The following is a 13,989-nucleotide window of genomic DNA, read 5'->3' as shown; positions in this document are numbered from 1 at the left end:
ATAACGAGGGCCACATGGTCGGACTCCTCTGTTATAATATGTTCAACGGTTGTGTCCAGGAACATCTCAGCAAATCCATCATTGCATGTCGCTCGGTCTAGCCTAACCTGAACGTTATCATCGCCTTCTCTCTTATTATACCAAGTGTACGGTATCCCGAGTACCCTAGATCCACTAGTCCACAATCAGCCAAGCAGACCCTAAACTCCTTCATTTGTGCAAAACTCCGTGTGTTTTCGCCAAATTGATCCGCTTGAAACATAGCCTCATTAAAATCCCCTGCGCACAACCACGACAAATTATCGTGGGCTCTGAGGTAACGTATTGCATCCCAAGATTTCTTCCTTAAATCTGTTCATGGCTCTCTGTAGAAACCAGTGAATCTACAGGTCTTCCCCTCCCGCTGTATCTCCGTGTCAATAAAATATTGACACCATGGTCTAATTGTCACCTGAATGTTATCTCTCCACCATAGTGCAAGACCCCCACTGAGGCTATCACAATCCAGGCAAACACCATTGCGGAATGCCAGTCTCCATTTCAGTCTCTCCATAGCACTAGCCTTCTTCTTTGTTTCGCTCAAGAACACCACCGTTGGGTTGTAGGATCTAATCAGGTCACGCGGCTCGCCTACTGTCGAGTCCAACCCCATTCCTTGATAGTTCCACGCCAAAATATTCATTGGTCCCGGTGGCCCCACGTCGCGGGGTCCGCCGATGTGTCATCGTGCTCGGAGATACGTTCAAACACTAAAGCCGTTTTCTGCCTCGTTGCGCCAATGAAAGTATCATGACTATTCTGCCGGTCTGCCTCTCCTTTTGCCACCCAATATTGTTTTGGCCCCCTCTTCCTATTGCCTGGGTGATTCCGATCTTGCTTTGTTTAGGTTGGTATTCATACTCAGCTCTTGGATGCCTGACATAATGCCCGGGGCGCCTCTCTCTTTCCCTGTACTGCCCGGAACCACCTGCACCTTCATAACTCTTGAAAGCATACATGTTCCTTATCTCTTGGCTCATATCCATCTCTCTAATCTTTAGTTCCCTCCTCAGATCTTTTCCTTATTGTGATCCAGATGATCTCGCAAGTCCCTCCTCTATGAGTCATTACCTTTTTCCTCCGCCAGCCAGTGTCGCGGTTCTTTCCCTTTTTCCTCAGCAGGCCAGTGTCGCTGCTTGTTCGGGCTATTTACCTCCTCATAATCCCTTCTGCCAACCCCGCCAGTGCGGGAATCAGCAGAGATGTTAAACTCTCTGTGTAAGTTCCTTTTGGTAGGATGATCACAGACTTGACCATTCATTTTCCTTCTCCTGTCACTTTCGCTTGAAGGAGCACTGCTGAAACTATGGCTGCTGTTTGCACCTCATTTCTATATCCCTTCCTTGTATGAAGAAGAGCGCCAGGCGAGGCCCGGAGCCATTCCCCCTGTTGCATGTCCGATTTGACAGGATGCACACACCCATCTACTCCATGCACCAATCTGCCACAGTCAAAACAGAAGTGAGGAATCTTCTCATACGCAAAATCATACCATGTTCCTTCAAGGTCATCAGCTGGTTCTTTCCGGTTAAAACCTCTCACTAGAGGCTCATAGATAGACAACTTTGCCCGTACACTCAGATGAACCCCTTTAGCAAATCCATATTTCTCCACATCCACCCTCACCACTTTCCCAACGCCTTCCCCAAAAGCCCTTGATCGTTTGTCCAGAGGTAGGTCGGTCACCCTCACCCAAGCTTCCATCGTATCAAAGGTCATCTCTGACGGCCTTATATTCCCCTCATAATCCTTGATCGCCACCACATTGAAATCAAATTGCCATGGACCTCCATTAAGCGCATGCTTCCAGTCACCTTCACTTCTAAAGTGGACAACAAATTTATTTCCCCCAATATCCTTAAATTTTGCTTCACGATGTAGACCCCATGCCATGTGCATGGTCTTTTCCAGAGCTCTGAAGTTCAGAGGTCTCAGCGTGAAAGCTTTGCCAATTACCGACCACTATGCAACTCTAGGCATCTCCCGACCCGCTCCTCGAAGAAGAAACCTGATGCCTCCTTCTCAGTGAGAATCAATCCTCCCATGCGTTCCGATAGACCAGCCGCCTTCGCTGACTCCTTTCCATCTGCAGGAGATTTTGATGAACTTTTACTCTGCGATCCTGTCGCCATCTTCCCCGCAACCTCCTTTGTCTCTCTGGTAGTCGCCCTTGAAGCTACCGTCTTCCTAGTTGACGCCGTCGATGCATTTCCCGTGACTGCCGCACGCGGGGTAGCCGCCGACCTGGGAGTCACCGCCCCACCTCTGCCGCTCTTCTCCGCCATGGTAAACCACGGTGGTCAAACACACGATCCAATCAGCCCGCATAGGGAACGTCGCCCCCCCTCTGAGCCACCGGAATCCACACCACCACTGGCAGGAAACCCTAACCGTAGCGCTGAGCGACAATCGCCTTGCGATCGCCTCCCAATCGTCTCTCCGTGTTTTCTGTCAAGGTGAACCCGCAATCAAGTTTCCACACACCACCAATGTAATTGGCTCGTCAAAAAACGTCTTGCAGACGGAGGGAGTACTTTTTATCGGATTCCGGATGGGAAACTCGCCGACATTCGCCGGTATATCCCGCAGACGCGCCGTCGCCACCCGTGCATTCCGGCTCGAGAAAACCAGCATATTGACTTCTTCCCTGTCGCCACCATTTCCTCCAAATTACCGCACGCCTGCGCAGCTTCCACCCCGCTCCTGCTCCACTGTCACTGATCCACTCTCTCTCCCACCACCGGAACCGGATCCTCTGCCGTGCCGCTGGGCACGGCACAGGTACCGTGCCTTCTTACGACGACCCAGCGACGCACTAATATGGGCCAGAAAAATAACAAAGCCCATTCACCCAGTCACCCAGCGGAATTCCTCACCTAGCCCGATCTACCAAGCCGTTCTGGCGCCAAAATACGCCGCTCTATCGTCTTCTGGCGCCAAAACACAGAACAGAGCATCCTAAGCGCGCTAAGGCGGCCGATGCGGCGGAGCTTGCACTCCTCCCTCACGAAGCGTCGCGAGCACGTGCCGGCAGGTCAGTCGGAATGATTTGGTGATTCTTCCTTTGGGCCGTCACATACCCTTGATCGATCGGCCTCTTCTCTGAGCGCTCCGCCGGCCAGGCTGTGCTCCTACTTCGTCGTTCATACCAGCCAAACCCTCCACACATTATGAAAAGGTAATCCAAAAATCAGGTTGACCACATGCATAGATCATATTGTTAGTAACTAGATCCACTTATTGATTCTCAGTGTTATATGTATTTCTTTTTGTAGCCTGCAATATTTGTTGGCCTCTGCCATTCTTCATTGCTCATCAGATGGAAAACCAGACCAGTACAAATTCAAACAAAATTGGTGAAGAGGACAATGAAGGAGCGAATAAGTAAGTCAAATCTGACAAGTACTATATTTAGTCTCCTCTGTTTAGAGTGTTCACACCAATTTCTGAATGGAAAGATGGCAAAGGGCAGTACAGTATATGTATGTTGTGAACACTATGCTTTTGATGCAACTCAACTAGCAATCAAACATTTGAACATAAATTGCTCTTGACCTGCTCTTTTGTTTTTTGCAGGACAAGTGGCATACCTAGCTGGGCACCACAGATTGGTATGAGATTTAGCACTTTGGAAGAGGCCTGGAACTTTTGGGAGTATTACGGAGGTCGAATTGGGTTTGGTGTCAGGAAGAGGTATGCAAATCCAAGTAAGTTTGATGGTATAATCACATCAGTCAGATTCGTGTGTCGCAAAGAGGGACATAAGAAATCAGACAAAAGAGATCACCTGAGTAAGCAACCTCGAGCTGAAATTAGGACCGATTGCCCAGTTCACATTGGCCTTACCATAGACCGAGAAGTGGGGAATTATGTAGTTTTTGATCTTGTTCTCGAGCACAATCACAAGCTGCAATTGCAGGAAACATGTCATCTTTTGCCATCACATCGGAAGATTTCTGAAATTCAAGCTTTTGATATTGAAAATGCCGATGAGTCCGGTATTGGGCCAAAAGCCGCACATGAGCTAGCTAGTCGACAAGTTGGTGGATCTTTGAATCTTACATACACTCCTCGCGATCACAAAAATTATTTGCGTAGTAAGCGGCAAAGGGAGCTAATTTATGGTGAAGCAGGGAGTATGTTGAAATATTTTCGGGATAGAACCATTGAGAATCAATCATTTGAGTATGCCATACAACTGGACTGCGAAGAACAAATTGCAAATATTTTTTGGGCTGATGCTAAAATGATCATTGACTATGCTCATTTTGGTGATGTTGTCACTTTTGATACAACCTTCGGAACAAACAAGGAGTATAGACCATTTGGGGTATTCCTTGGATTCAATCATTTCCGAGAAACTGTTGTTTTTGGTGCTTGTCTTCTATATGATGAAACATTTGATTCTTTCCGGTGGTTATTTGATACTTTTTTGTCGACACGCAACAAGAAGCAACCTAGGACAATATACACGGATCAAGACACTGCAATGGGAAATGCAATCAAGGATGTATTTACAGAAGCAAGGCATGGACTATGCACTTTTCACATAATGCAAAATGCCATCAAACATTTGTCTGCTCATTGCACTAAAGAATCAAATCTTATTAAGGATTTTAGCGCTTGTGTGTTCGGGTATGAGGACAAGGAAACATTTGTGGAGGCTTTCTACACCCTGAGAACTAAGGTAGAGAAGCAAACTTGGTTTGATAGCATCTATAAAGTAAGAGAAAAGTGGGCTGAATGTTATATGAGGGATGCTTTCACCTTAGGGATGCGAAGCACGCAACTAAGCGAGAGCCTAAACAATGACTTGAAACTCCACCTGAAATCGGACCTTGACCTTGTTCGTTTTTTCAAGCATTTTGAAAGGGTTGTGAAAGGGAAACGAGACAACGAGTTGAATTCGGAGTATGAGTCCAGAGAGAAACTACCTAGAATCAAAATAACTACACCGATGTTAGTCCAAGCAAGTGAGGTATACACTCCTGGCATATTTGAAAGTTTTCAAACAGAGTATGTTAGATCTATAGCAGCCTGCAGTAAAGTACTGGATGGGGATTATGTATTTGCAGTGGCAGTTGGTAGCCTTCGCGGAGGTCCAATATTTGAAGATGAGCGCACGGTTGTTGGTAATCCGTTGGAACAAACAACCACATGTAGTTGTGGGCAATTTGAGAGAATTGGACTACTATGCGCCCATGCTCTAAGAGTTCTTGATTTGATGAACATTAAGTTACTGCCACCACATTATATTTTAAAGCGTTGGACTCTAGGTGCACGGTGTGGAACTATCCAAGATAGAAGTGGAAGGAATGTTGTTGAGAATCCAATGATGGATGCCATTCTTAGCTGTAAATTTCTCACACACAAATTTGTCAACTTAGCCACTCAAGCACTAAGCTCCCAGCCGTGTCGTATTTTACTTGACAATGCACTTGATATCCTCACGAAGGAAGTGGAAGAGCAATTGAAAAAGGAACGTGAAGGTCACCTTGTCGAGGAATGTGATACCCAAGTGGTACCTCAAGAATCAAATCAAGATTTAAGTGATGCACGCCTAAAGAAAAAATCTCCACAGAAAAAAGGTTCGAAGCGAAAGTCAACTTGGATCGATAGGCAACACAAGAAATGGAAGACAAGGCTATCTGAAGATAAAGAGACAAAAGAATTACCTACGGCATGTTATTTATATCCTGAAAAATAATTACTTTGTTGACCTTTCAAATATAGTATGTTTGTATGATTGAATCTCTATGTTCATTTTGTTTTCAGCAACCAGAGAATGAGATTTAGCAACAAATGAAAGGGCGGAAAAGACCAACCAAAGCTAAGAAGACACAAGTATTTCCTACAATATGTCTTTCGTATGCAAAGATATTTACTTTCTTGTCCATTCAAGTATAGTCTTTTACTTTGTTCTCCTTTTACATGTAGCAGAAAGAGAATGGAATCAAGAAAACCAACAAAGGAAGGAAAAAGGCTACGAAGACCACCAGTGCACATGACTTGCCTATGGGTTTCCAGCAACACAAAGATGAGACCCATTCATTGACAGAAAAAGATACTGGGAGCATTGAGAATGATTTTCATGGTTATGGATGTATTAAGAGTTACACTGAATTATTGATGGTATGCTTCATCCCATTTACCATTGTGCTTAACTTACGGTTTCAGCAAAATCGATGTTTTTTCTAACATGAGCAATCCTTTAATGATGCAGGGTTCTAGTGTCGAACAACTGTACGTAAATGACATGTTTCTATCAGATCCCTTTTGTCATCAGTAGACTTGAAGATCCATTTTATCACAGGAGGAATTGAAGAGTGGTGAATGCTAAAGATTGGATGGATGCTCCTGGTCATGCATTCATTTTCTTATAGTGTTGGTCATGTACTAATTAGTTAAATCTGCCCTAGGGAAAACATGTGGAAATTCTAGTATTTTAACTTTTATACTGCTCTGAAATTGTCAATGCGAGACCAGCAGTTGATTAAGACTATTAAGTGGAATTCACTTGGTTGTAACCTGCAGAGGTTGATTCTTCAGTTTCGTAGCAGGTTCAGTTCAGAAGAGTGTGATTCTTCAGTTTTGCAGCAGCTTTTCTCTTCAGTTTTGCGGCAGTTTTTTTAGTTTTTAGTTTTGCGGCAGCTGTGAACGACTGATTGCATTAGGCAACGGCTGAGTAGATGGGCTTTCTTGGCCCATGTCAATGCGTTCGCTGGGGTCGTCGTAAGAAGGCACGGTACGTGTGCCGTGCCCAGCGCCACGGCAGAGGATCCGGTTCCCCCACCACCTCCCACGCCGGCCGCGCTCAAACCCCGCAAAACCCTAGCCACCACCAACCGAACCACCATGCCGGCCACCCCTCTCGTCCTCGCCCTCTTGCTTCTGCTCCTCGCCGCCGGGCCGCGCCGCGTGGCCCCCGCCTCCACCGACCGCGCCGCGCTACTCGCCTTCCGCGCGTCCCTCTCCCCGCCCTCCCACGCGGCGCTCTCCTCCTGGCACGGTCCGCTCTCCGCGTCCTGGCTCGGGGTCTCGCTCCACCCACCCGCCGCCGCCGCCGTGGCCGCTCCGCCCTCCGTCGCGGCGCTCGCGCTCCAGGGCCTCAACCTCTCCGGGCCGCTCCCGGCCCCTTCGCTCGCGCTCCTACGCCGCCTCCGAGAGCTCGACCTCTCCGCCAACGCGCTCTCCGGCGAGCTCCCCTGCTCCCTACCGCGCTCGCTTGTCAACCTCGACCTCTCCCGCAACGCGCTCTCGGGTGCCATCCCCACCTGCTTCCCTGCCTCGCTCCCGGCCCTCCGCACCCTCAATCTCTCGTCCAACTCTCTCGGGTTCCCACTTTCCCCGTGGTTCTCCTTCTCCTCGCGCCTCGTTGCCCTCGATTTCTCCAGCAACGCCCTCTGTGGCGCCGTCCCGCCGCGTATCGTCGCCGACCCCGACGCATCCAGCCTCCTCCTCCTCGACCTCTCCCACAACCGCTTCTCCGGCGAGATCCCTGCGGGGATAACCGCGATACGGAGCCTGCAGGGCCTGTTCCTTGCGGACAATCAGCTGTCCGGGGAGATCCCAGCTGGGATTGGGAACCTGACCTACTTGCAGGCGCTGGATTTGTCACATAACCGGCTGTCCGGTCTAGTGCCTGCGGGGCTTGCCGGCTGCTTCCAGCTTCTGTACCTGCGTCTCGGGGGGAATCAGCTCTCTGGGGCGCTGCGGCCGGAGCTTGATGCACTTGATAGTCTGAAGGTTCTAGATTTGTCGAACAACCGGATATCTGGTGAGATTCCGCTGCCGCTGGCTGGGTGCCGGTCTCTTGAGGTGGTGATCTTGTTGGGAAATGAGATCACTGGGGAGCTCAGTGGGGCTGTGGCGAAATGGCAGAGCCTGAGGTCCCTATCGCTGGCTGATAATCAGCTCTCCGGCCAGCTACCAGATTGGATGTTCTCATTCCCGGTTCTCCAGTGGCTTGATTTGTCTGGAAATAGATTTGAGGGTTTCATCCCTGATGGTGGTTTCAATGCAAGTTCAGTGCTTAATGGCGCAGGTGGTGGTCAGGGTATTCCATCCGGTGGTATGATTTCACCTCAATTGTTTGTGTCAGCATCTGTTGATTCCACAGGTCAGCAGCTTGAGCTTGGTTATGATCTTCGGGCAGCTCCTGGTATAGATCTATCAACGAATTTGCTCCATGGAGAGATACCTGAAGGGTTGGTTGCAATGAAGGGATTGGAGTACCTGAACCTCTCTTGCAATTACTTAGCTGGGCAGATCCCTGCAGGGCTTGGGGGGATGGGGAGGCTGCGGACGCTGGACTTCTCACATAATGGGCTGTCAGGGGAGGTGCCTCCTGTAATTGCTGCCATGACAGAGCTCGAGGCGCTTAACCTCTCTTACAATAGCCTATCTGGGCCTTTGCCAACAACCGATGGGTTGCGGAAATTCCCAGGAGCGTTGGCAGGAAACCCTGGGATATGCGGTGGGGAAGGGTGCACTATGGATGCAACAATGCCAGAAGGGAAAATTTCAGGAAATAATCGTCATGGCTGGCTCAGTGACTGGCATGGAGAGAATGGATGGGTGTCCCTTGGGGCGTTCTCTATCAGCACGATGACTAGCTTTTTTGTGTCGTTGGCAACCTTGCTATGCTCCCCCAAGGCTAGGAATTTCGTATTTCAGCCTGTGAGGATAGAATATTGAGGTTAGAGGGAGGATTGGACAATAAGTTCTGTAAATATGAGAATGTGTGCGAAGTTTGAGTGATTTTAGTGTGCAGCTAATCTTGACGAAGGCAAGTTGTGTGGCTTGCTTGAATGATCAGGTATTATGCCTAGTATTGTTGTTGTACGGAGGTCTAATCCTTTTTATGGTATATTTGCATCCTTGCGAGATGCTGGTTGTAACCCTGCCATTTCAGAGGATTGGACACCGGTTTCTAGTTGAGATGAACAAGTCCTGTTACGGAAGTTGTACATGATTAGGTGATGTGTTGGCCATCAACCGATGAATGTTGTACGAGCAATTTCGGATGTAAATACCCTGTATCCATTTTATCATGTTGGGGCAGGTTTGAGTCGAAATTCTGTTTCCTGTTCTGTTCATAACTTATTTTGATTTTAGTATCGTAGATCTACCTTTTGATGGTCTGTCAATTTGATTGGAGATCATTGGTTTATATAGAACTGTCTATCTTTAGACTTGCATTGCTTGTTCTGTAGTAGTATTAGTATTACAGTACTACAAAAACATTGGTTGCATTGGTAGTTTAGCCTACAAAAACGTCTTATATTTTGAGGTGGAGGTAGTACCATTTTGAAAGTCATGTGATAGTTCCCAGCAAGATGGCAACCATTCTCTCTCTATGTCATGGTAAGCGCTCCTATTTTCAGATCAATAGAGGTGAAACAAGTTACCACTGGGCATTTGAGAAGTAACTCCACCATGCATTTGCAATTGTAGCTTAAGGATTCTTACTGTACCCGTCACTTGGATTCTTATTTTTGAAAAAGGAGGGGAATCGGCATCATGCCTTTCTAAAGGAAGAAAATTCTTGCAATAAAATGAGTCAGTGCTGGTATGGAATCAGGTTCTTGTTTATCCACATCTACTTTAGCTGAACTTGCTGCAACCAATGTTGCAGTGCACACCATGGAATTTTCTCATGATGTGACTTTTTCGAAGCAAATTAGCTTTGTTCAGAGCTTTTCATACAAATCTGGGATGGGACGTATATTGGTTTTGTAACTTAATTTCTACTGCCTTTGGTGGATTGCTTCAGACCTCAGATGCAGCCCTTAAAACTTGTTTGATCTCATTTCCCAAGTGTCCTTGTATTGTGTCTTAATACATTAACATTGGCAATGTTTGAATTATTTGCCTGACTGAGCTAGATCGACGTTTGCAGTTCTGATTGCAGAACATCTTTGTGTGTGTTTTCCACAACTGATTTTTGAACACCCTCTTGGTATTATTAATCTCGTGAGATTTACTGTACTTCTGATGAACCAGTGCTGTTTTTTGCTAGCACCCAGGAGCGGGACTGGCTATCCCTTGTTTCGGGGAAGGGCACCTTTTTTTCTCTCCTGTGGAGTGGATGCCAACATTAGCTCTTACCACATTTTGTGTCCCGTTAGCAGTCACGCCAGGTTTCTGCTTTCCCTTCCTTTTTTGTTTGTTTGAGGGGACTGCTTTCCCTTCCTTAGCCATGCTGTTTGCACATGATATCTGGTACAGGACTAGTTCGATCATTTGTAAAAAGAGGGGGAAAACCCGGCTCGCACACTGTTTTTTCTCAAGAAGAAACAGTAGGAGAGTTTTCTACTGCAATTTGTGGTGTAAGCATTGAGAGAGAACAGGTGCTAACGCTGTTTTTGCGCGATAAGGGCATCAACAGCCGGACCCTCCATACCCGCCCCAAACGACCGGACGGGCTGCCTGGTTAGTTAGTGCCTGGACGAGTTTTGGCCACCCATATCTCCCAATAGCCGGGCCAAACGCCCGGACTGACTGGCACTCCTCATATCTGGCCCATATCTGGGGCGGATATGAGGAGGCCCGGACGTGTCTGGGCACGCACGCCATGTAGGACTGACTGATAGGGCCCATGCAGAAATGTGGAGAGACCGCTAGTCAGACAGGCGCCTCCTCAGCTCTGCGTCGTGTGGCGTCGCTCCGGTGTGCCACCCAAGGGAGGAAGCCATCTATCTAAGCTGGATGGCAGCAACAGAACCCTAGCCTGCCCATTTCTTCCCCTTTCTCCTCTCCGCCGCCGGTAGTTCCACTTCCGTCCACCGCTTGCGATGCCGAGGTGCCGGATCACCACCTACGCCATGCTCACTCCGGAGTGGAGGGTGCAGCTGGTGCGAGGCGGGCTGCTCGGTTCGCCCCCGGCTTCCTCCGGATTCGTTGGAGGATCAAGAGGAGGAGCAGGAGGAGGAGGAGGAGCGCAAGGAGCAGGCAGGGGAGGAAGAGGGGGAGCGGCTGTCGAAAGCGGAGCCCATGTAGGAGGAGCAGGCTTGCCGACTGCGGGCTTCGCGATGGCGGACACGGAGGCAGAATACGAGGCCGCCCAAGCGATGGAGATGGCGGAGCAGACCGCCATCCTCGAGTCCATCTAGAACGAGGCCTATGTCGAGGCCAACCGGCAGTTCATCCGGCAAAAACAGGTGGCAACTGAGGAGTTGTTCGTCGAACTGGACAAGGAGGCGTGGACGGAGGAGGTGCCGGAGCTTCCGCACTTGCCCATCTACCCGGCACGGAGATCGTCGAGATCTCCGACGATGAGTAGTTTTACCTATGTACGTAGTACGTAGGTTTCTATTTGCATGGGTATTGTGTACTTGAGTTATGAAATTTGAGTTTCATTATTGTGTAGGACGTTTTGCTGTGGTGTCCGGTCACTATCCGCGACGCTTCCGTGGGCGTTCAGGGGTCGGCTTTTGGGTATTGCGGTTGTATATGCTCTAACCATAGCGAGGCGGGACTAGAGGTCTTGCTCCCAAAGTTCCAATCCTTCCTCGCATGCTCGATCAGGTTAACTGCCTCTCTCATCAAACACCAAAAAGAAAAGCATGAAAAGGTTCCCGCACGGAGGTTTGCCTTTTGCCTTGCATATCTATCTTTGGCGTTCTCGTGACGGTTGTTGGACAGTTGGAAGCCGTAGAAGCACACGGGCAGAGCTGTGGCATTGCTCTTTACTGACGCGGACGTGGCCTCGGGTCGGCTGGGAAGGCACACAGGTCACACGTGAGCAGGCAGTCAGGTGGCGTTGCAAGGTAACCATCGTCAGGACGGAGGACGCTACAAGATAGAGCTGTGATTTCACGTGCCGTGAATGTTGTTCAGGCCCTTGGGGGATTCGTATCAATCCTGATGCAGACGGACCGACGTCGGACTCTTCTTGCTCTTGCATTTTCCCCACGTCTGTTGCCGTTGTGAGCTGCTGTCCCTGTTCGGCTATAGTAGATTACGCTGTGCCGTAACCTTCGCCCGTGTCTCTTCGCTCGTGAGCTGAGGCTACGAATTTCCCAGAGAGAACACGCCCCAGGTCCCCAGTAATGATCTTGTTAATTTAAGCAAAGGCCCATGCTAGTGACGAACGCTGTAAGGTCCTAAACCCAAGGCTCTGTTCGCTTCTGCGTCGCGCCTAGTGCAGTGCATGCTCGCGCTTCTCGATTCAGCTCCGCTTCACGCCGCCGCGTGCCATGGTGAGCACGGCGCCCATGCCGCCGCCGCCGCCGCAGCTGAGCCTGGCAGACCTCAGGGCCATGTCAGTGCTTGGCCACGGCGCGAGGGGCGTGGTCTTCCACGTCGTGCCCGTTGTCGCGGCAGCTGCAGGCGGGGGCAGCTCCGCCGACCAGCCCATGGCCCTCAAGGCCATGTCCCGCGCTGCCGCGCGTCAAAAGAGCGCCGCGGGCGGGCCAGCACCTGGCGGCGACGGCCTCCGGAGGATCTGGTTCGAGCGCGACGTCCTGCTGGCGGTCCGCCACCCGCTCCTGCCCTCGCTCCGTGGCGTCGTGGCCACCGAAGCCGTCGTCGGCTTCGCCATCGACCGCTGCGCCGGCGGGGACCTTAACTCCCTCCGCCGTCGCCAGGCCGGGCGGGCGTTCTCCGACGCCGCCATCCGTTTCTACGCGGCGGAGCTGGTGCTCGTGCTCGAGCACCTCCATGGACTCGGTGTCGTGTACCGTGACCTCAAGCCGGACAATGTCCTCATCCAGGGCTCTGGCCATATCATGCTCGTCGACTTCGACCTCTCCACCAGCCTACCCCCGCCGTTGCCACCGCCGCCGCCTGACACTAATTCTCCATCTCCCGGGAGCTCGCTTTCGCCTAATTCTTCACGTCGCTGCAAGCGCAAAAACAACAAGACACTGGTCTTCGGACACTTCTCCTCTCGCCGGGCAGCCTCGCCGGAGTCGTCGTCGTCCTCCTTCACCACCTCCAGGGCGGCCTCTCCCGCCTCGTCGTCCTCCTGCTGCTCGTCGCCAGGCGCGGGGACGACGACGGCCAAGTCGAACTCGTTCGTGGGGACGGAGTACTACGTGGCGCCCGAGGTTGTGGCCGGGAGCGGGCACGACTACGCGGTCGATTGGTGGGGCCTCGGGGTGGTGCTCTACGAGATGCTGTATGGGCGCACGCCGTTCCGTGGCCGGAGCCGGCGGGAGACGTTCCAACGCGTGCTCACCGCCCAGCCGGAGCTGCCGGGCGAGCCGACGCCACTGCGCGACCTCATCGCCCGGCTTTTGGAAAAGGACTCCGGCAAGCGGCTCGGCGCCAACGGCGTGAAGCGGCACGCCTTCTTCCGTGGCGTGTGCTGGGACCGCGTCCTCGACGTGGCACGGCCTCCGTTTATCCCGATGCCGGACGACGACAGTGCCGACTCGGGGGTAGAGGCGGAGACGCTCGACGTAGAGGAGGTTGTGCATGAGACGTTTGCCTTGAGTGCCACTCGCACGTCCGAGGAAAAGCCTGACGGCGGCGACAGCGATTTCTCCATATTCTTTTAGATGAACATCTGTGCCAGATTTCCTAGATGGAAGTGCAGCAACTGCTAACATAATTCTAACAGATTTTAGCATCACTATATAATTGAGAAAGTCTCGCCACAGTCAACTCCTTGAATTTGTTGAAAACTTCTTTGAGACAAGTCGAGCTTCATAAATGGTGATATTATCATCAGCGTCTGTCTTCTTCTTAAAGATCAATTTATTCTTAATGGCTTGCCGATTATCGGGCAAGTCTACCAAAGTTCATACTTTGTTCTCATATATGGATCCTATCTCAAATTTCATAACTTACAGCCATTTGTCGGAATCCGGGCCCACCATCACTTCTCCATAGCTCATAGGTTCATCGTTGTCCAACAACATGACCTTTAAGGCAGGGTTACCACTCAGAAGTTGTACACACCATTGTCGACCTACGAGGTTCGATAGTAACTTGATCTGAAGC

The 13,989-nt window shown here is 50.4% G+C and overlaps 3 protein-coding genes across 3 annotated transcripts; all 3 read left to right on the top strand.

Annotated features, from left to right (window-relative positions):
* Positions 1-3,631: 3,631 nt before the first annotated feature.
* On the top strand, positions 3,632-6,328 carry LOC141026040 (protein FAR1-RELATED SEQUENCE 5-like). The gene is made up of 3 exons (XM_073501990.1): positions 3,632-5,719; positions 5,977-6,171; positions 6,263-6,328. Exons 1-3 carry the CDS (start codon positions 3,653-3,655, stop codon positions 6,326-6,328), a joined length of 2,328 nt encoding a protein of 775 aa, XP_073358091.1. The 5' UTR covers positions 3,632-3,652.
* A 472-nt stretch (positions 6,329-6,800) lies between these two features.
* Positions 6,801-9,116, top strand: LOC109740258 (leucine-rich repeat receptor-like protein FASCIATED EAR2). Its single transcript, XM_020299296.4, has one exon. It carries the CDS (start codon positions 6,895-6,897, stop codon positions 8,734-8,736), a length of 1,842 nt encoding a protein of 613 aa, XP_020154885.1. The 5' UTR covers positions 6,801-6,894; the 3' UTR covers positions 8,737-9,116.
* A 2,906-nt stretch (positions 9,117-12,022) lies between these two features.
* Positions 12,023-13,684, top strand: LOC109740254 (serine/threonine-protein kinase OXI1-like). The gene has a single exon (XM_020299292.4). It carries the CDS (start codon positions 12,240-12,242, stop codon positions 13,542-13,544), a length of 1,305 nt encoding a protein of 434 aa, XP_020154881.1. The 5' UTR covers positions 12,023-12,239; the 3' UTR covers positions 13,545-13,684.
* Positions 13,685-13,989: the final 305 nt, after the last annotated feature.

The sequence above is a fragment of the Aegilops tauschii genome, chromosome 6 (assembly GCF_002575655.3).
Source record: "Aegilops tauschii subsp. strangulata cultivar AL8/78 chromosome 6, Aet v6.0, whole genome shotgun sequence".
Classification (NCBI taxonomy): domain Eukaryota; kingdom Viridiplantae; phylum Streptophyta; class Magnoliopsida; order Poales; family Poaceae; genus Aegilops; species Aegilops tauschii.
Note: the sequence above shows the minus strand (reverse complement) of the source record. Positions and strands in the feature narration are given on the sequence as shown.